Below are 26,566 nucleotides of genomic sequence, written 5' to 3' on the forward strand. Positions count from 1 at the left end.
AGATGGAACAGCAGCAGAGCCAGTGAGGCCCCACTGGGCAGCATGGCAGCAGCACTGAACACGAGTGGCTGGAGAAGGGAAACATGAAAAGATGGCAAAGCTGGTGAGCTATGTCGACCAGCAGAGCCCTCACCCTTACAGCAGCCCCTCAAATGTACTTCAGCCAGAAGTAATGTAAAGCCAGCCCTCAGCAAGCACTTCTCTAATCAGTGCTCTGCAGCCCCTTCCCAGTGGTCCTGAGCTCCTATCACACTGCAGCACACAGAAGGCATTTTCTTCAACACTGGAAGACTTCCATCATACCCACCCATTACACCCATTTGGCAAGTTAGAAACAAAGCTTTTAAAGAGTCTTGTTCAATAAATGGCTAAACCTTTACCCTGGGCTGTTTTAAAATGCATCTGCCTGCACAGTAGCAGGGAGGGAGGCATGAAGGTTTGTATGATCCATGTGCGACACATTGACAGCTGAATTAGAAGCTGTGATCCTTTTTCCATTAATAAACAATTTAGGGAAACTGTGTTAGAACATCAGTCTCAGCAACAAAGGTCACAGAAAACACACACACTTCAGCATCATAATTCAGAAGCAGGTCCATCCTAACACAGTGGCCTCCAGACCAACAGAATAAACAAGATCACAAGCGGCCTCTGATGTGGTGCATTTGTATTTGTGATGTTAGCTAACATCTCTATAAATGGCTGACACAGACACAACCAGGCAGCCTGGACAGAAATGTTGTTTATCCTCTCCTTACAGAGCAGGAGCTTCATTTAGAAAGAATAAGGAAGGCAAATCAGAGGCATGAGGAATGTACTAGATGGCAGTGACATCTTTCTAGCTCGTTCAAAGCAGAAATGAAATGACAGTGACTGCTCCCTGCCACCCTCCTGGTGTGTTTCACACAGCCAAGGTACTCACAAGCAGCACCAGGAGCTCTGCCAACACTCAGTGGCAGCCCCAGCACGCGGCGATCCTTTGGAATCCTCGGAAGTGTCACCAGCAATTAAAAGGAAGAATACTTAATTGAGCAAATTATTTTTTATTTCCACCTGTTGAAAGAGCTGTTTGCTTACCAGCAGAGTCCAACATAGATGTGACATACAGACATGAATACAATTAAATACAGGAAAAATTGAACTATATACAACGAGACATACATTTACAGAATGGAAAAAGTCTTTATATTACCTATCAGCTCTTGCCAATGTGAAACATCACTGGAACGCAAATATATTGGGGTTTCCTTTTTCTTTTTAACAAAAAGAGGAAAATGCAAGTAAGCATTTGTCCACGTACTGAGAACTTAAGGTTTAAGATGCACAGATTTGTGGCACTTCACAGGGTACACAAAAGCTAAAAAAACCTTTTTGTTAAATATTTTATAGTTGTGTATCTAGATTCCAATTAGGGCTACTGAAGCACAAACTATAAAGTGGTATTTACATGGAGGGAGTTGTGCAAAGTCATGTCAGGCTACAGCTAGTAACTATGGAAGCTGCATGGATGTGACGCAGCCTCATCCGGAGGTAATCCATTAAGCCCTCATTACCATCCTTCTGATGCAGCAGCCACCCAGGGAAAACTGGCCTGAAGTTCTTTTCCCCTTCATAGCCTTTAAATATTTTCACAGTTTAACGTTGGGCTGCTTCTTCTCTTCATTTATATTTAAGTCACCTTTAGGACTGTTTCATCATTTCATCTTTTTTGGAACAGAACATCCAGCCCTCACTGTTGCTGCGCTACCCTAAGACTGCTGTATTCCTTCACTTATGAGTTCATGTTGCCACTGAGGCACAAAGGAAGGAGAGATGTGTAACTTCTTGGTAGTTACAGTATTGCCACAGTGCAGGACCTGCATTTTGCTGGTAGTAGGGCCAAACCCAGGCTTCCCCAAAACATGCTGGGGAAGGTATTGCTGTCGTGCAGCTGGCCTTTACCCAGCACAGTTTGGGATGCTTTATTACACCCAGTAACGCCCCTCAACATCCTAATAAGAAACTTGGCTCTTGGGATGCAATCTTCAACTGAGAACTTGAGATGGCTAATTAAAAGAGCTGGTTTAATTAAAGGCTTCCTACCAATCCCTCAGACAAGTCAGCAAAGAAGCATCAGATCCACTGCTAACTGAATGCATCCTACAGTCACATTGTGCCCAGAGCCCAGAATGCTACTTCTAAGGTTTTTCATAACCAACAATTTTCCAAAAGGTACCTGACAGTCTCATCCTGGATTTATTTTACATACCGAATGTCAGTCTTCACAGATGCAGCTACAGCATATGTGGACCATAAAATACCAATTTTAATTATCTCGCTTATTATCCTATTTGCATCAGCTCATCTGGAATTTCACACCAGCCTGCAGATTTCAGCTGGTTTAAAGTAGATGTTTTTAACTCTGCTCTGGGGAAAAAAAAAAAAGTAACGATACAACAGTGCCTAAAGCTGTGCATTCCTGCCTTGTTCAAACAGAAGAGCTCTCTCCCAGGACAGGCAGCTCACATCTCTTAGCATCACGCACACAAAGAAGGATGCATGGCTTTTAGAGCAAAGAGATTAAATAAAGTTCCTTGCCCCTCTCAATTTATAGCATTACAATTATTTAAATCTTAATCCTATGCATCAGGCTAAAGCCAGTCAGGTGTGTAGTATAACAACCGAAGAGAGGAATGAAGTGAATGGACTGAATTTGAAGCATTGCATTGGGTACACTTGATACAGTAAAAAGATCTGCCTGGGTAGTTTGGTATTCAGCTGACAAGAGCAAAGCATACAATTTGCTTCTCATTCATCACTAGCAAGCCTAGAGAATACTACCTTCTCCTCAGCCACAAGGAGACAGAGCTCTGTAGAACTGCAGGAAACCCAAGAGACTATCTCATCACGTTAGAAAACAAAATAAATTCAGTGTTGTGATTGAAATACAGGAATTCTTGGTAGTATCCTCACATTATACATGCTGCAAATTGGGCTATGCATTTCAGATCTCATGGAGTCCATAAAGGCATCTACATGTTGAAGCTGCCTGCTTAAAACCAACCATCTGATTGCTGGTTAACAGCAGGTTAATTTATTGCGTTGTCGTGGATGTTAATTTAGTTAATGATGAAATGATCCATTGTTACAGAACTTATTCTACCTGGGCAAAGATGATTTAGCAGAAAGCAATACATAACGAGCACGTTTTAGGATAAAAATAAAAGAGTAATGAAATGGCAAATTCATCTGTATTTTGAAAGGTAACTATTTCATATCTGTACGCAATGGTGGGAATAATTTCAAGAATAAGAAATAACAAAATATTCAGACCCCTCTTATTCACGCATTAAAAAAGTAGAAGGAAAGTTATTTCCTCGAGTTATTCTCAAAAAAATCAGTTTTATTTGGACGTGTGCACAACCTGCTGCTCCTCTTCAGAGCATTGAAAACATGACATTTTTCCCCAAAATCCAGTTGAATCTGTCCTGAGAAATGTAAGCACTCATATATAAATCGGATGGTATTGTCTATGAGTGAGTTTTTTCCTACAAGTTGGGCAGGAGTTGGCATTCCTAAGAGAGTCGCGGAGGCACTGACTACAGAAGACATGGCCGCATTTGGTTGACACTATAAGTCGTCCACTTTGCACGATCTGGAAGGAAAGAAACCACAACAGGTGTTTCACAGAGCTGTAGGGCTTGGAAGGGACCTCTAGAGATCACCGAGTCCAACCCCCGTTAAAGCCGGACCCCTACAGCAGGCAAACAAGGAATTCAGCTCTGCCAGTCTACTGGCACCGCTTTGGTACCCACCATCAGTACATTACTGCTGTAATAACAAGCCTAACTCAGTGTCTTTTCATCACCTATTCCTCCCCCTGCATATGCTACTTCCTAGTTTTACCTTAGAACTCAGGCCTGCACTTCAAGCTAGCTGTCTGTACCGTCCCACGCGTCCTAATGGAGTTGTGCAGTTCACCCTCTTCCCCATTCTCCCTCCCATTGAAAAGAAAACAAGAAAAACAAATGACAACGTGGATCCTTACCTCCGAGTAGCCATCCATGCAAATTGGACAGCTAACAGTACCAGAAGGCCTTGTGGTAAAGGGAATAAAAAAACAAACATACATCCATCAATTTCATGGTACACTGAGAGTTACTGAAACATAAAATGTCACAATCACCTGACTGTGCTGACAAGCCATGACATTTCATCTGAAGATCCCTGCATATCTTAAACTACATCAATGTGTTGCTTTCAGTAAGCAGTTTGGATCTCTGTCACCAAAGGGAAACAGCTTCTTGGTTTTCATTCACCCTACAGCAGCACACCTACAGCAACAGCCATCTTCAAGACATCGGATCAGTTTTGTTACAAAACCATGCAGCTGTCCTTCATTTACTATTCACTCTACAAATGAAAGAGGCTGACAAATTAACACATCCTATATCCTAATTAAGCAGTGTCCCAACCCAGTACCCAACATATATGTACCACAAACTCCTTCCTTGTAAGGTGATCACATAGAGCATATTTTCAGACTGGCTCTCTTTTATATACTGCAACTATTTCCATGTCTCTTAATTCATTGTGCAAGATACACTAGTTAATGATTTCACGAGGAACAAAGACTTACAGTGCTTTCATTGTTGATTTTGCTGTGTTTTTTTTTTTTATATGTGTGGGAGTTGTTGTTTTTTTTTGTTTGTTTTGTTTTTTTTAAGACTGAGATATCTTCTAGAAAAGCAGTTATATTTTAGGTGTAAGCAGTGTATTTTAGGTATATAGTCTCAGCACAGAGTCACAACCTTACAGAAGTTGCTCCTACTGCAACCAGAAAATAAACTTAACAGGTAAGAATTTTTGCAGTGTTTGTCTTCATTAATTTACCTAACAAGGAGTTTTTTTTATGTAATCCAAATACTATATTTAGTATAAAATTTAGAGGTACACACTTTAGAGGTAAAATTTAGAGGCTACTTTGCAAATAAATGACTTGAATATCACAACTACTGATTGCAAGTTTTATTAATTCATGGCCAAAACTGGACTAAGAGCTCTACACAGGCACTGCAGCTCCATTACACACTACACCACGCTACATTCAGGGTTCTTGGGCAAGGGGAAGCCCTCATGGTACTGCTGCCTTGGGAAATGTTATTCAGTTCTTGCAGCACGTAGGTCTGGTAGCAACACATACTACCAGAAGGAAATATTCCCCCAAACCACTTAGCTCAGAAGACCAGTTTGGCAGCTGTTTCTAAGCTGAGGTCACAGCTGTACCTCCTCCTGCCTTCGCTTGCCAGGACAGCTGTACTGCAAGCACCACACACCAAACAACCCTGCATAAGGGAATGTGTCATCTCTGTGCACTGATTGTTTTCTATTAGAAAGAGTAGGAGCTTCCTGCCACTTCTTTGACAGATTCATCTTCATTTTAGTTGATCACAGCTTCAGTAACTCTATATCATAAACTCTTAGCTTTACTGCGCATGCAGAAGAACATCTTTTACAGTGCTGGTGACAAAGCACTGGAACAGGTTGCACAGAGGTTGTGGAGTCTCCTCTGGAGATATTCAAGACCTCTCTGGATGCTGATCAGTGCTACTGCAGGGAGCCTGCTTTAGCAGGGGATCAGGCTAGATGATCTCTAGAAGCCCTTTCCAACCCCTGCATGCAATTCTGTCATCTCCCATGTTAAGCAACAGTTTATATAATTCATTAATGACAAGAAGGATAAAAAGCATGAGATGTCCTCCACCCCATAATCTTAATTTCAAGCAGCAAGTAATACTGGTCTATCCCTAGTTTCACATACATAATTAAATTCTATTAATTTCTCCATTTTTTACTACTCAAAGTCTTTACGCAGAGGCTGTAATACCAACTCAATAATTAATCACAACTGATGATAACCTTCACATGAACAAGACTAACTCAACTCTGTAGTCTGCCATAGAGCCACTTACAGTGTGAAACTATGATCTCACCTTCATGTCAGTGATAAAAGTTACAGCACTGAGTTGTTTTAGCCTTGCCTACACAGAGCAGGAAGGCCCATCTTTAACAGAAAAGTATGAGCTTGAGGCAACTAAACATTACATTTTTACATTAACCAAAAAATAGGCTCAAAGTAACAAGTTTGCAAATTCAGTGACAAAGAGCACTGTTCTCATATGCTACAAGCATCTTCACATAGCACATTTAATAAGCTGAAAACCAATGTTTCTGTATCCAAGCTCTCCCCCATATTGCCCTCTAGTAAACTAAAAGGCTCAAAGCTCAGTGCAATGAGCTGCTTCCCAAGATGTGCTCAAACAGGCTGTTATGGAGTCCACCTGTAAGTGCCTCCCTGAGTTTTAGAAGAAAGAAGTTAGTGCCAGCATCCATGCATTTGTGAGTTTGGTTTTCCTCCTGGTTTGTTTTTGAATCACAGTGCATGTCTTAACTCATAGGATTGCTGGGCCACAGAGCTGGATCTGAATCGAAGGTACCCAAAGAAAGGATTAACAAAATCTGAGCGTTAAGGCCACATATAAATGCCTGCAGACACTGGGATGCAGAGAAGGTGAGTTAGCACATCCTCACTATCACACTGAGTTGTCTTTGTCAACATGACAGACCACTTAAAATTCAAAACAAAATCCCCCACCACTGCTCTTCAGCTTGGAGATTATCAGCACATCTTTTGCTAACTTCTTATCCCTTACTCCCTGGTAACCAGAGCAGGCAGATCAGCTGTGCTGTAAATGCCATTCACTTGGCTCAGATCCAGTACCTCATGCCACAAGGTCAGATGGGGATACTCTACTCAAAGTTTAAGATAGAGAGATAAGAACAGCTGTCCCTCCTCAGTAACTGCTCTAAGTCAGTCATTAAGTTTGACTGTATTTAAAGTATGTAGTAGGTGCTTAGGAAGTATATATAATGCAAAGAAAAACAGATTTTTTTTCTTTTGTTTATTATCTATCACACTTCAGTTGCAGTTTGGTTTAATCTATTTCCCTGTCAGAGACAATCACTTAATGATAACACAGCCTGGACAGCAAGGCCAAAGCACACAGCACTACCATCAACAAAAGCCTATATTGCAGCCCTTATTAGAATCTGCTTTTTTTTTTTCTCCCAAAAACATATTTTCAAAAGATATTTATACCACATTTCTCTTGTGACCATGTGACAAGGGCAGACAAGGAAGCTGATCTCATTCACAGTCTAGTAGATTGTGATACCAAATCATCTACACCAGTGGAAAAGATTCCCACACCTTAACAGCACTACAAGAGCTTGGCACGAGAAGTAAATGCAATACATCATGAGGCACAGATTGTCACTAATCTTCCTTCCTTGCCACATCTCTTTAACTTATAATATACAAAGCTGTACATCCATTCTGCATTGGCTTTTTAGTTAAGAAGTGCAAGCAGTATCATTTTGTCACCGTGTGAAATGTTCTGCTGTACTAATCTGAAGTGGAAACTAAGATTTCAAAGATAAGCCAGACCGTAACAATCTGAATTAGTCCTGCATGTACAGAACAGCAAAACTCAATGTTTGTTAGGTCATAAGGCATACGTACTTGGAGCTTGCAGTTTCATCCTCCAGTGGTCCCAGCTCTCGAGACACTTTATCTGTCACATACACATCATTATCTCTTGTTTCATCTTCATCATCACTGCTTAGCACACAGCTGTCTGACTGTCGCTGGCCTCTTAATCTGAGATTTCTCCTCCGTTGCTGATTCTCTGTAATTTATTTATTAAATTAGATATACCATAAAATACACACAGAATTCTACAACACTATTTTACTACCTTGAAGAATTAAAAAAAATTCTATTTGATTCTTTCAAATAAATAAAAAAGGGTAGAGAAGATTCAAGTTTCTGAGTAGCACAGTGAGGCAGCAGTGCAAAAAGGTTTGGTAACAGTGAGCACTTTGTTCAGGATGGTATAATGCTTGAGCTTAGAAGGGAGCACCATCCCCCACAATTACCTAAACTGCTTAGAGCACTGATATCATTGCCAGCAGCCAGTTGCTGCTTCAGGGGATTACTGACCATATGTACAAACACACACATACCTCAGAACATTCTTCTGCTAACAAAGTCAAGTCATTTTTCACAAGTGACAGAAGAGATGCTTAAGTAACACATTTAAATTCCGTAGGCACTTTGGTTTCTCACTCATTCAAGAACAGAAAAAAATTAGTGAGCCAGCAAAACCCAGAGGTTATAGAACTGCTGTTTGCTTTTTCACCATTAGAAGCTGCATACAAGAATTATTTCTTTGCAACTGCATCATTAACACCAATCATGGAGCCCTAATTACAATTACATAAATAATCACAAAATTTAAAGTTAGTTCTTGCATAATTATTGAGCCATAACCTCTACTGCACGCGGGGCCTTTGTTTTGTTTTTTCACTTCCTTCCTTTAGAGCCCCAAATGGATTACATTCTAAGTAAGCAGCTAACAACTTATTAACACACCTCAGGTACTGTAATCAGAACAAGGTCTGAAAGGTATAAAGGATTAATTTTTTTTTAATACCTTGCCTACAATTACCTGAAGTAGAAAATACCCAACTTGTTAGCACTAAGCAGTACTGTATTTGAGGAGTTTCAGACTACATGACGAAAACATTATGAACTCTGATATCTTTCTACTTCATTTCCTTCAGTGCAACACAGTCTAATAAGGTCTTTGAACATCGTCTTATTCAAAGCAGATATTCCTCTGCTACAAATGCTAACCCAAGTGACTAATGACTTCATGCTTATGGAACTTCTGCAATGCAGAAGAAAAATGTATTTTGAGAACATTTGATGGATTTTATTTCAGATACATCAGCTTTCATAGAGACCATGAAACATAGATTGAAGCCACTCTCTAAGATACTGGCCAGGTACTACAGCATTGTTCTTTGTCTTTTCCTGAAAGCAGTTTCAATTCACGTTAAGTTTGTCAGAAAAGAAAAAGTTCAGGACAATTCCTTGATCACTTGTAAAACAGAAACTCACCTTCAACAATCTTGAGCCAATGCACATGGCATGGGAGGGAAAAGAAAAATAAAATTAGATTTTAGTATGCACTAAAGTTTTATGTACAAGTACCAAAAATCTATGCAATTAACAACAAAGCAAGGTAAGAATTTTAGGATATCACAAAGTTATTTTGATTAACAAAGTGTTAAAATAGTTTCAGAGTAATGACTAATTTATTAAGTAATTACTTCAGGTTTTGCTACGGGACAGAAACGGAGGCAGCTTAGGAAACTCTTAACAATCTCCTCTCTGCTCCCCAGTTTCAGTACCCTAACTCGATTGAGGCTGGAGACACCTTTATCTCTTTCTCCCCCCAAAAGTTCAGGTGTGACATCCATGAATGCTTCAGATTACACTAAAAACTGCTAAAAAAAATAAACAGAAAACCAACCTGCTGTTACATTCAGTGGAACCAAAGCCAGGGCAATGCAAATCATGCTATAAGGACTGTGGCATTCCCCTTATACAGGCTCAGCAACAAACCCTGTTATTCCTGCTGCTTGGTTTTGGTTCTGCAAAGCAGTAGTGGCATCCCAAAACTGGTGTTATTAACTACACTGCAGACTGGATCAAATACTGCTCAAGCTTTAATAACAACAGTAACAAAAAAGTGAATTTTTGAAGACTTCCTAGAGTAAGAAGTTTAACTAGCTCCTATCATGGTCAGGCAACCTACAGATGCCTGAACACTTCATATTTGTCACACTAAAGACTTATTGTTACTTATTTAATTTTCTCTTTAAATCATTGGCCTTTTTCTTTGAAATATTCAATACAGCTTCAGCTTTAAATGGCATTTACTTGCATGATCCATGATGGGTATATAACCCCAAGATTGGGAGCAACAAGCTATTTTACACCGTGCTCATTACCTGCAGGTGGTATTCGTAGATGCAAATACATTAATAGGTCCATCCAGGATTGGATGTGAACTCTGAAATGCTACGTAAGAGCCATGCTTTAACCTCTTAAGGTAGGCTACTTACTTAGATGCCAGAAGACAAACTTAGAAGCTCATCTTCTGAAAAACTAAGGTTCTGGTAAGCTATGACCCAAGCCCCCATCTTGTAAAGACTAAGTTTATTTCTGCAGCAAGTATATCCATTTGCTTGCACTACACAGACCTCCTAACGTAGGTCAATACACATTTCAAAGGAATGCATATATTGAAAAGTCAACTTTGAACTCATCCTTAGATTCTATCAGCAGCAGGCACAACACAGAACACATCTGACTACAAATTTAGATAAGTGTGCCACTACTTACCACAATAGAATCATTGTGAGTTAGATCAACTACTACAGGATCAGAAGATTCACATGTGAGATCTACAACTTCTTCACCAGCTTAAAAACATAATGTTAGAACACAAATCAGAGATCACAGGAGTAAAGTTACCCATCAGACTATAACAGGCTGAGGTACCATTCAACATTGCCCCATTCTCTTCTCTTTGGTCACATACTCAACTTTTCATTCAAGCTTTGCTGTCAGCAGTCTATATACAGTATTAACAGCTTCTGCCAGTTGCAGTGCATAAGTAACTGACCTCACATATTTCCTGATATATCAATAGCTTGTGAGAGATACACAGCAACACCTTAATACAGAAAAATGCTTATCACACTGTAAAACATGAATCAAACAGGATAGAGGAGTTTTTTCCAGTGCAATGCTGTAAGTGTTCCAGTCTCATATCTCATCTAACTTTCAAAAGCCAAATACACAGCAAAACCAGAAGAAGCCATTTATTTACCTGGAGACCAACAGCCAACTTCTAATCCTTTCCTAAAATTTCAGAAGACAGTTTAATTATCTACTCAGAAGGTTAAAGAGGCTTTTATGGATTCTGGTTGTTTGATGAAACACACTTGGTCAGGGCCCTTCCCCTCACAGGACTGATGACAGAATTTTAAATATCTTTTAGAAACTTGCAAGTTCCCAACTTTAGTTTGCTGTTATCTGAAGCAGCAGCTGCAGTGCTCCGAGTGCATCAGACCAGATAACTGGATGTGTGAGCAGCACATGTGCACCTTTCTTACCTAATTCACCTATCTCTGGAAGTGAAAGCATTGCAGCCCAGTAACAATCTTACAGTTGTCAGTAGGCTTGCTGTTTACTGCTTCCATACTATGTCCTTTCCTAAATAAGTAGCCTTCCACTCTCCTTCAAATGGCTTGAAACTGGCAAAAAACATGTTAAGCAGATTCCCTACACTCCAGGAGCAGCCCGTTTTCTCAGGGAGGAAAAAAGAAAGCTTACCACTTTCTTCCAGTTCTATTGGCTCTCCTTCTGAAGCCATCTCTGTGGTAGAAGCTATCAGCCTGCTTCGTTTCTGAGCTTGCCTAGAGTTAGCTGATCCTCCACGGCGCTTTCTTGGAGTCTAAGAGAGAAGAAAGCCTTAGATGTTCTTTAGGAGTAATATTAATGCAGCCCTCACTTTTGCAACATCAAGGTCTGCATATCGAGGTAGACAAAATGCACCGCTAGATGTCTAAATACAACATAAATACAGCAGTGGTATGGGTGACTCCTATCTGAACTGATCACATCAAGGGGCAGACATCATGTTGGGTCTCCCACCAGCTGAGTCACAAAGAAAAAACCACACCAATTCTGAAGGTCTACATGAGAAGATGAGCTCACAATTACATCAGGTGTTAGCTTCCAGCCAATCATCTGAATCAGTCTAACCTAAAAGTTTTCACTCGTGCTCCAAGTATTTCTGAAACACTGCTAGCACCTAGAGATGAGAAATTTAAGTATCACAAAACATGAAGTTAAATGGAAAATTAGTTATACTGCATTTACAGTAAACTGTTAAAAAGATTTACACAAATATGATAAACAATATCTTTTAAGAATCACTTTTACATTGATCAGTAAAATACTTACTGTACTCATGGTGTTTCTTGATCTAGAGTTACAGAAAAAATAAGAGGTACAAATACCATAAAATTAAATGCAAGGAAGCTACAATTTTCAATTCCTTATATTTCTTTAGGTAGTACACTGTTAAAAAGTCCAGATTTCTCAGTATCTTAGAATGACGTTCTTCCAAACCTATAAGAAAAGAAGAGAGAAGATTACCTATCTGTAATTCTTGTTCTCTCAAATACACCCGAACTTAAGGATGCCGTTTCTGAGCCACGAGCTTCTGACCAGAGCTGGAATGGAAGTCCCACAAGTTTAGTATCAGAGCTCCAGACCCCTAGAGCAGGGCCTGAAGCTTCACTTAGACTCGTTTCCTAGCTAAACACCAAAGTCAGTCAGTTTAACAGCAAACCAGAAAGACACTAAGGAGTCCCAATTAAGCTTTATCTGAAGAAACAACCGATTATTTGAAGGCAATGTTTGCGTGGGGGCAGAAATAACCAGGAAGCCATCCTTAGAGAACAAAAATTACAGATAAGCAGTTCTCTTTTCTCCAAACCATGGCCAGATTAAAACACATGGGAGCCAAGCAGCTCAAAAGGAACCTAAAGCAAGCGGAGAACAGAAATCGCTGCATAGAAACACTCCCAGAAACATTCTCTGTCAGGGTGGCAGGGGTTGTGCCCTGCTCAGCATGCAGCTAGCTGCTGGGTGACCCAGCCCCTGTCCCTGCAGGGCTGAGCTCACTGCTCTCTGCTCTCAGCTCTGGCTCAGGGCCAGAGTTCAAAAGGTGCCAACTGTGGCTCACTGAACGGACCCACGTCTGCAGAGCCGCAGCTCAGTGAGCTCCTAGCGCTTCCGGACACAAACATGGGCGCACATCTGAGCACTGCTGAACCGACTGACCCTCACACACTTCACTGCCTGTACTCAAAGCAGTAAGCCCAAAAGATGCTCCCTGCACACAGAACTCACCCACACCACCTTTCTCAGTTCCATACCATTCTGTATCTGGTTGGAGCTTGTATACCTCATCTTCCTGCTTACAGGTTGAGATTTCTTTTCACCTCCCAATGAATGAAGCTTTTCCACCACCTCTCAGCCTTACCAAGGCTTGGGAAGATCCTGTTTTACTAAAGCAGATGCCCTGTTCTATGATCACAATCTTCAGGTGCTGTACAGATTGCTGCTCCGCATTACTTACAGGTTTTATCCTGGAACTTTTGGAGACAAGGGGAGAAGAGGAGGTGAAGCAAGGAAGGCAAGCAGCACGAGGGATGAGGGATGTCAATAAAGAGCATGCCCCCTAAACCCAGCCCTGGCACTGCTGTGTTCCTTCAAACTGCAGCTTTTCAAAGGCAAGGCAGCACCTTCATCTGCCAGCCACTGGAATGTTGGCAAAGCATGCTGTTCCCACACAGAGGAAGGTAATGGGGCTGAGCAACAGATGAGGCACATTAACTCACTGTGCCACTGCGCTCTGTATGCCTGCTTCACACAGAAAGCCAAGCTACAACTTCCTCAGCTTTCCTCTGATACAGAGCTGGAAAAATACTTAGAATAAAAAGCTGGGGAATACTGACATACACACATATAGAGGATCATAAGGAATTAATCTTCATACAAGCTTTAAAATTACCAACAGCTGGAATCGTTTTTTGTTGGAGTCTCTTAAAGCAACCTGATGTATCCACACTTACTACAGAGCCTACACAAATCCCCAGTGCTCCTGCCCTGTTCCAGTTGCTAAGGGCTCACATCTGAACTTCTCTGGGAGCTTCTTTAAAGAAGAAAACTGAGGATGGATCTCCACAGGGAGCTCACTGCTGTACAACCACCTGACATCCACCCAGCGAGAGAAGATCCACCAGCATCCACAAGAGTCACTAACCAGGGAAACCAGGCTGCTGGAATTTGTTATAACATGGAAGATGTCTCCTGATCCAGCAACATTTTTGTCTTGTAACAACAAACCTCTTCTGCGTGGCTGCAGATTTCTACAGCAGGTTCTTGGCTCACTCAGGAAGCTTCTCCCAACGCCAACTATCCAAACCACAAGGAGGAGGAAAAATGAAGCCAAGCTTACTTTCTTTGGTACAACACAGATCAAGTTACCATTACATGAGAACAGAATTAACAGCTGCAAATCCTGCTTGTTTAGGCACCTGCTCACTAATTAGCACTGAAAGGCTTTCAAAGCCCCAGGACCACTCACAGGCCCAGATAGCTGTATCAGCCTGTAAGGTCCATGAGTTCCTCCTCCAGCACGCACTTCTCAACCCAGCACCCAACATCACAAGCAGGCACTGGGGGGTGCAACCCCAACCCAGAAGCATCAAATAACTCCAGCTGCAGCTATTAACAAAGTCATCTATTATGTCCATAGTATAATCAGTTCCAGATTCTGAAATGAGGATTTTTTTTTTTAATAATGACTTTTTTTTTTTTAAATAAAGTTCAAATTCTATTCTTCTTAAATGCAAAAAGTTTGCAGATAACTTAGCAAGCCCATAAATGCTTCCAACTGGCAGAGAACTTGTATTGCATCACTGCAGGACGATGCATTCCTGGAATGAACTGCTCGCCCTTCCTCAGTCCACATGCAGTTACTGTTCTGTCATTCACCTCTCCCAAATCTTAAGTGCTGTTGTCCGCACAGTGAAGCTTTATTCTAGCCAACCTATAGACATTTTTGGTACTACAGCCACCAGCTTCTCTGGACAGGTAGATTCTGGAGACAAACAAAGGAAAAGCCATCTAAATTAAGGATGTTAATAGTAGGAGTAGAGTAATATTGCACTTTCTATATGTATGGCTTAAGTCTCTCATTAATTTTTTTTTTTTAATAAAATAAGTTAAGATTTCCACTGAGTTCAAGCTGACCTCATTTAATGGTTCAATTACATTCCTAAAAACTGCATTCTCTATATGGCATGAATCAAAAGCTTTTCTTGCATGACCCTGAGAACAAAGTTTTGACCTCTCACATGCTCAGAATGATTTGGAGCAAATCAGCTTAAGCAAGCAGCAAATATTTTCACTGTGTCTGACTAACACAAACAAGACCTGACTTCATAAACATTCTAAACATTACCAATGTGCAGAAGGCAGTAAAGCAGTGTTTGAAGACAGCAGCAATGTCAGACTTGGTACGTGCAAGACACAAGTGACACAACTGTACAATCACAGAAAATCCCAAGTTGGAAGGGACCCATAAGTATCACTGAGTCCAACTCCTGGCTGCACAAAGAATCACCCAAACCAAACAGCACAGGCAGGATTTGTCAGAGCAGAACAGGTTGTGCCTTCAAATTTGGCTCCTCACTTCTTCTCTCAAGACCTCTCAATGCACTCCTAATAGCATGAAACGGTAACGAAGATGTGAGCTTATAGAAAAAAAGTTCTGTGGTTCTCTCTGCAGTGGTGCCCAGGGCCAGGCCTGGAGGCATAATCTGGAGACCAAGAGCTCCCCTACCCACCAGGCAGCACTGCTGTGTTGGGGGATACAGGAGAGCCTCACAAGGACCAGAGAAGCGTGAGGTCTTCTCCTTAGGGAAAAAGAGAATTAGAGAATTGTTTGAGTTGGAAGGGATCTTTTCAAGGTTGTTTGATCCAACTCTCCCGCAATGAACAGAGATACCTACAGCTTGATCAGGTGCTCAGAGCCCCACTCAGCCCGACCAACCACCTGTGCCAGTATCTCACTGCCCTCATCGTAAAAAACTTCTTGCCTACATCCAATCTAAGACTTTATTTTTCTATCTTGAAAACATTTCCCCTTGTTCTGTCACCACAAACTCTGCTAAAGAGACTGTCCCCTTCTTCCCTGTAGCACCCCTGAATGGCTGCTATCAGGTCATCTTAGAACCTTCTCTTCTCCAGGCTGCACAGCCCCAGCTCTCTCAACCTGTCCTCGTAGGAGAGGTGTTCCACCCCTCGGATCATTTCTGTGGCCCTGCTCTGGGTGTGCTCCAACAGCTCCATGTCTCTCCTGTACTGGGGACTCCACATCTGGACGCAGCACTCCAGGTGAGGCCTCCCAAACACAGAGCAGAGGGGCAGGATCACCTCCCTCACCCTGCTGGCCACAGTGCAGCCCAGGATCTGGTCGGCTTTCAGGGCTGTAAGGACACATTGCTGGCTCACGTCCAGCTCGCCATCCGTCCGCCGTTACGCGCAGGTCCTTTTTGGCAGGACGACATTCCAAATCTCTGCCCGGACGCGGGCCTGGGCCAGAGATCCCCGCAAACCTCGGCCGCGCGCCCCAGGTGCCCGTGCAGGCAGCCCCGCTTTTCTGCCCAGACGCAGTACGGCAACCGCACCGCAGCGGCCACCCAGCGCGCTCCGCTCCCGCACTGAGGCTCGCACGGCCGCGCCGCAGAACAAGCGCAGCCCCGGCCCGGCCGCACCCCGGCGCATCCAGCGGCAGGCACGAAGGCACGGCCAGGGGAACGCGGCCAGAGCTGCGGTTCGGCCGCCCGCCCTACTTCGGGCACGGCACCGGAACGCGCCGTGCCGCTCGGGAGGTCGAGCTGCGCGCGGCTCTCGGTGCGGGGTTTTCTCAGAGGCCGCAGCTCGCTGCCGGGAAGCCGCGGACGGAGGCGGGGTGCCGGCAGCCGCCGCCCGCAGCGCCGTGTCACGCCGCAGGGCGCGGGCCGGCCCCGGGCCCCGCTCCGCAACCTCGGGCCGCGGCGGCGCCCGGCAGCGCTCGGGAGGCCGGGCCCGAGGCCCCGCGCTCGGCTCGGAGGTCGCGGGAGCCGCCAGAAGCCGCGGGCAGGGCAGGGCCGCTCCCCGCCGGGGAAAGGGCCGCGGCCGCCTCCGGGCCCCCGGAGAACGGCGACGCCCGCCCGGCCGCGGCTGCGCAGCCCGGGCACGGCGGCCCAGTCCTCCCCCCCACCCGGCGCCGGCCGTCCCGTCCCACCGCGGCCGGGAACCGCCCCGGAGAAGCGCGGCGCCCTCCCGGCCTTCACCTGCCGCCGCGCGCGTCTCGGCCGGGCGCCGCTCCCGGCCCGGCGGCGCAGCCCCGGCCCGCCGCGCTCACCTTCCGCCGCCGGCCCGGCAACGGTGCAGAACGGCGCTCGCCCCCGCCCTTCCGCCATTGGCTGCAGCGCCCCTCGGCGGCGCGGGGAATGGCCGCCGCGCACGTCGGCGGGGGGGTGGGGATCCGCGTGGCCCCGCCCCGCTTCCGGCCCCGGGCGCTGCCGGGAGCTGCGGGTTGTTCTCGGCTGTGGAGCCGCCCCGTGAGCCGCCGTCTCCCACCGCCGTGTGGGCAGCGGCGCCGAGCCGCGTCTCTCTGCTCCCTGTAAACGTTTCCTTGCGCCCCGGGCGAAATTCGTGACGGCCACCGCAGGATCGCGCCCTGCGGCCTCTGCCGCGATTAGCCCCGGCCCTCAGCCTGTCTCTCCGTAGGATCCCGCAGGGCCGTTTCCACGGCCTCTGCTCGCTGTCAGCAGTTCGCCCCGGCCGCTGCCCCTCAGCAGCTCTGCGCCGGCAGCCTCCCGCCTCCGCCCGCCTCGCTGCCGTTGTGCGCGTACGGCCGTAGCTTTCCCTGGAGCCTCCTCTCACCTCTTCTCCGCTGGGCGAGCAGTTCGTACAGCTGGCACAAGGTTCCTGCCTGCCACGCCGACACAGCACTCCCTGTCTCTGTGTGCAGACAAAGAAACGCTGCTTAGGGCAGACGCGGGTGCCTGGCCGGGCGCTCGGGCTCTGCCTCCCTGTCGGGGTGCGGGGCTGAACCAGGCACCCGCACAGCCTTGTCTGACACCTCCTGCTCTTCCACAGCTATCCTGGGGCCACGATAAAGTTTTGTGATCCGGTCATTTACACAGAAACAAGAGATCTCGCTTTTATCCAGGCGATTCCAGAATGTGAAATTTACAGCGTTAAAAGAGCTTTCTTACTGAGTGAGCCTGTCACTAAGCCCCAGCAGGAGAAATCTCCGATTTTGTGTCTCCGTAGACTATTTAAGAACCAGTCTTGTCCACTTACCCTCTCTTCTAAGACACGCACATTTAAATAAATGAATCATAAATTATTCACACCCCTGTGTTTACAAGCTGACTCCCAATTATCTGTGTGCAAATCAGCCTGGCCTTGGGTTATCTGTGCCACTGGGACAGCACAGTGAATGCAGCTGTATCGCTTCAAAGCTCACTCAGCTCTGATGGCATTACAGCTGGTTTTGTAATTTAAAGCTAACGAGTCCTGCCAGGCCTTTGCTGGCTCTCTGTTGGATCACTTTAGGTCTCGGTACAGCATATTCTTGGAATGAGCTTGGAATTATATTAAGTGCTCTGGTGGCCATAGGCAGAGTGGCTTCAGACAGGGTCTGCCTCCAACATCAAGTTATCCGTGTTTTTTATGAGGAACTGTGGTATATTTAGTGTTATCTCTTGCAAGATCTGCAGTCTTCATAAAATCAGTGGGCAGTGGACAAAAGGAGTATATTGGAATGTTTCCCCAAAGACTCAAAATGTTCTACATTCCTCAAAATATCAATTCTGAAAATGAATTTGTTCATCAGGTCCTCAAGTAACCAGAATAGGGCTCTTTGTCACTTCCATTGATAAAGAATCCACAGCTAGATTATTGAGATTCCTCAGCCCTTTCATTTGGAAGCTGGGAAAACATGGAGAAGGAAATAGTTGTAAGTCAGCTTGAGTACAATTCAGTAAGAATTCTGAAGGGGGGAAGGAGCGGGTGGTATAATAGATTTCTTAAATTTCTCTATCACTTACTTCAATACTCTTTTTTTCCCTTAACATTCTCAAAACACAAGCAGCATCAAAAAGTTTAGGAAGTACTACTCAGCTATGCAGTATCCCAAACTATGAGTGTCAGCCTTGTTCATTGCTAGTTTCTGGAAAACAGAGGTGTTACAGTCAAGACCTGGCATTCTGGAATACGACACAACAAAATACTGAACATCCACAAAGGAGGAGCAACTCCCTGCCACCCTTTGTTTGTCATTTTAAGCTTTTACACTCCTCTGCCAAATATAATGTCATAGTTGCCTCTTCTCTGTAGTTCTGCTGCTATCATTCCTTCTTTTCACTGTCCTAGGTTAGGAGATAAGTTCCCTATCTCTTCCTACTAAGAACGAGTCCTTCATTGCTTTAGTGCACCACCATAGTGCTTACAGTGAACAACAGGCACAGCACATTTTATCAGCTTGCAGATTGTGGAAACGATCTTCACAGCTAGATGGCAACAAAAGAATTCCACTAGACTTCCTACAGTAAAAAGTGAGAAATGTAATGTTGTGAGAGCATTAAAAGCAGCTGCCTGACTCTAATGTCAGTGGCATTTTCCTTCAATTTAAATATTTGCAATGGCCTTAATTAAACACTTAGTAACTGGCATCACGTTGAAATAGAAATACATTATGTAGTCTTACTGCTGTGCAGATTTTAATTCAGATTTATATCCTCCTTGGCTTTGTGCCTAGAATAAGTCTCGTGATTTAAGGGCTGTTTTACACAGTATAGAAATTGTCATAGAGGGCAAATTATCTTCTAGGTGAGTAACAGAATTTCCTGCAAGCAGCTTGCTAAAGAGATCCAACAATGCTATGTCCTCCTTATACTGTTTAAAGACTGAGAAGACTGCAAATAGAGGGATGGTCTCTTGGGTTGCTGAATGCAGCCTGTGGCAGCTGTAGGCTATGGTGTCATCTCAACCTTCCAAACAATTTTCTTTCACCCTCTAAAACCAGTGTTGAAACTGGTGATCCTGTTACACATAGTTACTGTTGTGTAAGATGATGTGTTAGGAACTCGGCTGCTGACAAAATGCTGATGTAAACAAATATTGCTTTTTCCGCCCCCCTCATTTTTATTCTTTAGGAAAATGAACACAGCAACTCATGGCACAGTATACAGTGATAACAGTAATATAGACCTCAGCACTCGTACCCAGACACTGGCCATTTGGGTTTCTTACAGCTTTTCATCCTAATAGGAAAAAAATACATCATTACAGCTAAAAAATAGAATTCCATTATAAAAAATTAACACGTTTCAATTCTACTATGTCTGAATGACCCAAGTTTTGCTGTTAAAATGGTAAAGATCAAATAAAGATTACAAATCAACCTTGTAGTAAATAGTCGCACTGGGAGATTTCCAGCAGGCCTGGCTTTGTTCCAAGTGTACTTTATTTTACTTGGGAGCGCAGTATACAAGCTGTGGCTCCGCTTCTTGCTGCCTCGTAGGCAGCCATTTTCTGGTCTGTTTCTCTGGCCATGAAGCCGTACTGAAGAGTCTTGAACCGCCTTTCCCGACTCTCTTCCAGTTCTTTCCAACGGCTCCACTGCAAAGAGTCCTGTAGAGATGACACACAGGGGATCAGACTGCTGAGAATGTAATGGTTTCGTTTAGAGGATACACTGAACTTTGATTTGACAATTTGTCTGGCTGGTAACACAGCTAACACGGCTGGGAAACATCATCAGTTTGGGCATGATGAATGGAAAGGAACTCAATTGGGTTGCTCAGTTCATGATGAAGTACACAGCTGCAAAACTACACAGAATGTGTGGTCAATAGAAAACTATTGGGATGGCTTGCTCCCCTGCCACTACCTCGTGTTCTTTCTCTGCAGTCAAGTTATCCTTGAAGCCACAAATGAACAAACTCTATCACACTCTGCTGTTAGCTGATTTAAATGCTGGTTCACAAGGGAGCATTCTCAAAAAAAGCTCAGAAGCAACAGAAAACAGCTACTTCTTCATCAGATTTTTCACTTAAAATGTTTTTTTTTTTTTTCTTTAAATTAATGGCAGTTTTCAATTATTATTATTTTTTTTTCTCACAGAATTGTAGGGGTTGGAAGGGACCTTTAGAGATCATTGGGTCCAACCCCCCTGCCAAGCAGGCCCCCTACAGCAGGCTGCACAGGTAGGCATCCAGAGAGGTCTTGAATATCTCCAGAGAAGGAGAATCCACAGCCCCTGTGGGCAGGCTGTTCCAGTGCTCCATCACCCTCACTGTGAAGAAGTTCCTTTGTGTATTGGTGTGGAACACGCTGTGCTCCAGTTTATGGCCATTTCCCTTTGTCCTGTCCCCACAGACTGCTGAAAACATCTTAGTTTTCCCAATTGCAATATAAATTCTGTTTTATTAAGAACTGTAATAGTTACTTATGAACAAATGTTAATTCCACTTAAACCAGCACAAGCCCATTGGGCCTCAAGGGCTATCCCTAACGTAACTGAAGCCACAGTCTGGATTTGGGGCTGTTGTACATAGGGTTAGTCTCACTCTTTTTCTACATACTGAAGAACCCAATAGGTACAAACTGAATGCCAGATAACTGTAATTAAACACCTTTTCCTATAGCTTTACGAACACCTTTTACAGCAATGTGCAGTTCAGCTAGAATAAAGATGCTGTTGGGCATATCTGACAAGCACTGAGCTACTTCCCTGTAATAACATTTGGACAGGGTCATGCAGGGCTGCACAGCACCGACGGAAAATACCCCAAAACATCTAAGTAATTTAGAGTAACCTTAAGATTCTCCTGTTGTTTTCTTTTTTCTTTTTCTTTTTTACAGATGTCTTAACAACTGAGCAAGCCATAAACAAAAATATTGTGACATCTTAGGAGGGTAACTGTGTAAAGCTTTGCTAAAAAAATAATAAATAAAATACAAAATCTAACTTCAGAACAAACAAGCCTTGTTTGTTTGTTTTTTCCACTCTTATGCAACACAGGAGCACTCATACAGACCTACATCAGTAGTAAAAAGTCTGAATTTATAATTTGTTTATTTTATAAATGTCTCACATTTGTAATTATATAGCTTCTTGCCTTTGAAGTCTGCATTTATTGCCTCTACTTTATACTGGACCCCATTCAGCAATGTGATTAAGCGTCTGTTCAAAGCCTCAATTCAGAAAGCCATCCCAATTTAGGAAGTGCTTTCTTCAGTATTTTATTTGCTAAAAGGAACAGACCTAGTGCTCTATGTAAGCATGCACTTACACATGCAGTGACTTGAAATGGGGATACTGAGGACTGCAGACATTGGTACTCTCAAAGATTGCACTATTTTGGTTTTTAAACTATGTGCATTTGAAAAATACAATTTTCCTCTTCACTGAATTCAGCTTCATCTTTTCCACAGAGCAAGTAAAGAGTTATTATTTTAGTGGATTGGGAGATGTAGTTCTAATTTCTTACTGGGCTGGTACAGCTTTTAAAATGTGACCCCATCATAACTGTTCACTGCAGTGGCAGGGGCGGCAGTAGCAGTTCTCACCACTTGACTTCAGATGCTTGCTAAGGAAACACAACCACTGTCACCAGCATTAAGCCTACAGCCTATTGGTGCTTTCATTTGATGTTGTTGGAGTAGGTGGAGGAAAGGTCAGGTTAAAATCAAGGGAATGATGAGCTGAAACCTGCCTTGGGTGCAGAAAGCATCCCAGTTTGATGTAGTGAGATGTGCCTGTTAGGATGGTGAGACAGAATTAGGGACAGAGGTTAGATGCTGTTCCAGTGTGTGGTGACATGAGTGGGTATTATGTGGATGGACCCCAGTCTGTGGCAGCCAAATGTAAGGCAGGGAGGTGAGGTCAAGGCCGTGGTTTGAGGAGATTGTGCCTACGCAGGAAGCAGGGACTTGCTACTGTCCCTCCAGTATGGCTTCTGCCACCCTTGCCAGTACTGGCAGTACAGCAAAACTCTGAACAGAAGATCTGTTGCAGAGCTCTTTTCTTTATATACTCCCAGACCTTTCTTGCAGTGGTGGCTTTCTGGGGGGTAATCTTCAAGAGTCCTGCTTGCTTTTTACGCTCCATTGCTTTCTCTGCAATTTTTCTCTGCAGATTTAAAATGCGTTCATCTTTCATTTGCCTTTCGCCAGACTGGGACTTTCTTTTCTTTTCTTCTTGCCTGCAAAATGAAAAAGAAGCTATGAGAATGTAAAGTAATAACCTACGGAATAAATCCATCTGATTATATATTACTTGGATGATAATGAATTTGCCTTTGCTTCTGGGAACCAGGTTGGTTGAAAACAGGTTTAAATCACATAGCTCAATAGATGTGGTATTCACAGCTTGCTTTTTGTCTACAGAACAGCACTACTAAACAGTATAGAATCATTTTTTCCCATAGAACTCCATGATGACAATATCTGACAATATTTCAAGCCTGACATGATATTCTTTAGAAAAAATACATGTGCAAAACTTGTGTTAGCACTGCAGCTTTTTGCTAGTGAAGTTTCTTTAACATGATCTTTAGTATTCATCTCAGTTGCTATTGACAAATGCAAGGTATTTGTGTAATCTGGATGTCCAAATTCAGAATCTATGGGGTGGTGATATATTAAAACTTGAGATTTTAGGAGAGGATAAATTGTTAGTACCTTGTGTAGCATATGTGTAAGGCATAGGAGAGTGGTTACTGGATAGTCTTATTTATTTATATTTTTTCCCTCCTATTGTAGCTACTTTTTTATCTTTTGGAGTTTACATTTCTGCCTGGTTTTGCTTGCTTTCATTCAGCTGGTGCAATGTACTCACATTTTTTTTTTCATGTAATTTGCATCCCCTTATACTGTGACTTACTTTACATCCAACTTTCTTGTTCCCTCAACAATGCCCTTGAACTTGGATGGGTACCATCATGCTGCAGTACTACGTCATGATCAGTTGTGATTCTCTGTCCAAATCCAGTGCTAAAGTAAGTGTCAGATCTACCAAGGAATATATATCGTTATCTAATATAACACCAGGTTAGATCTGATGTCTTCTCTCAGCTGGCAAGGATAGTTTTCTGCAAGGTCCTTTTATATTCCACTAGTACAACAGTACAACTGCTATTATTGGAAATCAGAACAGGACTTGGAATAACCAAGAGCACAGTGCACTGGGGCCTTGTTAGCCAGTGTTGAACTCTTACTCTGTGAGTGCCAGGTCCAATTTCGGGACAGGTTGTCCTTTGGAAATGTTTTACAACAGAACTTCTCCCTCATCTTTTAGGTCTTATTCCATGGTGTTTTCATTGTAGGTCATGCTCTTCTCATGAAGAGGTCCCTGCCAACCTTAACTCTTCTGTGATGCTGTGATTCTCAAGGAGTTGGGAAAAGGAGAAGAAGCGTTTTTCCTTCTGATGCTAAAACCACCAGTTTACCTTCAGAAGTGTCTGCATCAAGATTCCAGTGATCCAAATACTGTTTTCATCTTGAGAAAGATATTTTGCTTATGCTTGTTAACTTCATCTTTGCTAAGAGGAAATTCCTCATAATAGCAGGTATTCTTCAGAGCAGCCATTCTAGACTACATTTCCCAAATCCTCAGAAATTGGATGCACAGGAGATTTGACCCATGCTACACTCCTAAATGCGACCGTGAACTCTTAAAAAAGGGCACAGTTTAGCTTGGTTTCTCATTTCCAGTTGATTTCCTGAGACACTTCCTGAGCTTCTCAGTTTGCGTCGTGTTGTCTACTTGGGATAACACTTCTGTCCCCTCCTTAATACAGTCACACTGCAACAGTGAGCTTAATTTTTAACACAATTCTGTAAGTCTAAAAGTTATGTGCTATCATATAATCTAATTGAGAACATGGGTTATTTCTATCTGCATTGCAATGAGGCATTGCATTCCAGGGGATCTAAGAGAGCATAACAGTAAGGTTTTATGTAAATAGTCAGTGATTAAATATCATCCGTGGGAATAAGCAACAAAACCTTTCACTACATGCAAATCCAAATTCTTGTAAATACCATTACAAGAGAAACAACAAGAGGTTTTACTTCATGAAGCAGCAGTAGCTGCTTCTGAATTAGCATTATAAATAGTTGGCTATTATCAGACAAATATTCAGTCCTCCTCTACATGAAGTCATGTGCCAGCCATGCTCTTCCAAAAAGCATAACTTTTCAGATGCCCCATCACATTCTAATGGAAACCCAGAGAGGGAAAAAGATTTTTCGAGTTCTGTTTTTCTGTGATGGTCAGTGAAGAACTTGTAGGAGACATAAAATCCTCATACAACTTCTCTCTCCCTATATCACATGTCTCCTAAGGAAGCAAGTTAACAGTCACTCAGAATGAAGTAGTCCATGGCTGGAAGAATCTTCTCTAGATACAACATAAAATTATGTGACAATTTTTGGAAAGCATACACAGAATTCTTAGTTTACTTAGAATCATAGAATCCTTGGAGTTGGAAGGGACTTTTAAAGGCCATTTAGTCCAACTCCCCTGCAGTGAGCAGGGACATGCACAGCTACATCAGGGCCTGGTCCAGCCTGGCCTTGAAAGTCTCCAGGGATGGGGCATCAACCAGATCTCTGGGCAGCCTGTGCCAGTGCCTCACCACACCCACTGTAAAAGACTTTTTCCTTTTATCCAACCTAGATCTTCCCTCTTTTAAGCTTGAAGCCATTTCCCCTTGTTCTGTTACCACAGACACTGCTAAAGAGTCTGTTCCCTTCTTTTCTGTAGCTCCCTTTTAGATATTGAATGGCCACTACTAGGTCACCTCACCTGGAGAAGAGGCTCTCTGGTCCAGGATGAACAGCCCTAGCTCTCTCAGCCTGTTCCATCCCTTGGATCATTTCTGTGGCCCTGCTCTGGATGTGCTCCAACAGGTGCATGTCTCTTCTGTGCTGAGGACTCCACATCTGGACACAGTACTCCAGGTGAGGCCTCACCAGTGCAGAGCAGAGGGACAAGATCACCTCCCTCACCCTGATGGCCACTCTTCTCTTGATGCAGCCCACAGTATGTTGGTTTTCTGGGCTGTGAGGGCACTGCTGGCTCATGTCCAGCTTGCCATCCACCAGTACCCCAGGTCTTTTTCAGCAGGGCTGTTCTCAGTGCTTTTATCCCCCAGCTTGTATTGGTAGTGGTGTACCAGGTGAGTGGTGAGAACATGCAGACCCAAGACGAGGCTAGGTTTAATCCAAAGTAATCCCACCAAACCACAGATTTGAAGCCTTAGCACCAACTGTTTTTATCTGTTGCTTGATTTTTATTGCATTGAATTACTTGCAATATAGATATAGCCTCACTGGAGTGAAAGAGAATTGTAACTGATATGGGCACAAACCTATAGTACATTAGCATGTATTCCGATAGTCAAAAATCTTTTAGAGTTCATGTTTGAAAGCTGAGAACTCAAATGTTTGTCCACCTCATATGCCAGTGCTAATTTTCAAACTACATGAAATTCTAGCAAATAAAAGGAAGTCCTCCATATACACTGAACTGATTCTTAAATGTTCTGTAAGCACTTATAAAGTTACTGCTGTGATGGATGTAACAGCTTTCAATCTATTAAAGGCTGATGTTTCTCTGATTTTTCATGTCCCATTTCCTATTTTGTTTAATATAGTTCATTATATGCTTGCCCAATATGCTTCTTTTGTCTTGATGTATGTCTGTAAATGATATTGAAAGGAACTTGCTTGGTAGGGACCCAATTAAACTCCAGCTGACACTAATTAAAGCAGATTTGTTTAGCAAAGCTTAGCCATCACACTTTGGCTGATTAGCAAGAGCCTTCAACATAATACAGTTGCAGGTATAATATGTAATTTTGTGTTGATGCACAGTGATATCTTATGAGCACCATTAGTAAGATTTGCTATGCCTGTAATTATGAACTAATTCTGTAAGCATAATTTGATCTTTATATCTCCTGT

At 43.3% G+C, this 26,566-nt stretch overlaps 2 protein-coding genes across 16 annotated transcripts in view; both read right to left on the reverse strand.

Moving 5' to 3' along the window:
• Positions 1-1,023: 1,023 nt before the first annotated feature.
• On the reverse strand, positions 1,024-17,484 carry RNF4 (ring finger protein 4). Of its 8 annotated transcripts, none has more exons than XM_031588294.2 (8): positions 17,468-17,484; positions 11,924-12,091; positions 11,291-11,411; positions 10,295-10,374; positions 9,005-9,014; positions 7,562-7,727; positions 4,028-4,076; positions 1,024-3,634 (listed from the first exon to the last, which is right to left on the reverse strand). In XM_031588294.2, exons 2-8 carry the CDS (start codon positions 11,930-11,932, stop codon positions 3,485-3,487), a joined length of 585 nt encoding a protein of 194 aa, XP_031444154.1. In that variant the 5' UTR covers positions 11,933-12,091; positions 17,468-17,484; the 3' UTR covers positions 1,024-3,484. The 8 variants fall into 8 exon arrangements, with proteins under 8 accessions (XP_031444154.1, XP_031444152.1, XP_031444156.1 ...); XM_031588292.2 differs by lacking the exon at positions 17,468-17,484 and adding an exon at positions 16,944-17,079; XM_031588296.2 differs by lacking the exons at positions 11,924-12,091; positions 17,468-17,484 and adding exons at positions 12,119-12,195; positions 16,944-17,059.
• A 1,875-nt stretch (positions 17,485-19,359) lies between these two features.
• The window catches only part of CFAP99 (cilia and flagella associated protein 99), a 50,355-nt gene continuing 43,148 nt past the window's right edge, over positions 19,360-26,566 (reverse strand). For 5 of the 8 annotated variants that reach the window (XM_090139746.1, XM_090139742.1, XM_090139745.1 and 2 more), the window contains exons 15-16: positions 22,641-22,800; positions 19,360-20,224 (exon numbers count right to left, since the gene is read on the reverse strand). In XM_090139746.1, coding sequence (XP_089995872.1) covers positions 20,057-20,224; positions 22,641-22,800 — 328 coding nt within the window. In that variant the 3' untranslated portion in view covers positions 19,360-20,056. The remainder of the gene's footprint in view (positions 20,225-22,640; positions 22,801-26,566) is intronic. The other 3 variants (XM_090139744.1, XM_090139743.1, XM_031588290.2) reach the window with 1 other exon arrangement.

This window comes from Phasianus colchicus, chromosome 4 (genome assembly GCF_987193195.1).
Source record: "Phasianus colchicus chromosome 4, bPhaCol1.hap1.1, whole genome shotgun sequence".
Classification (NCBI taxonomy): Eukaryota; Metazoa; Chordata; class Aves; order Galliformes; family Phasianidae; genus Phasianus; species Phasianus colchicus.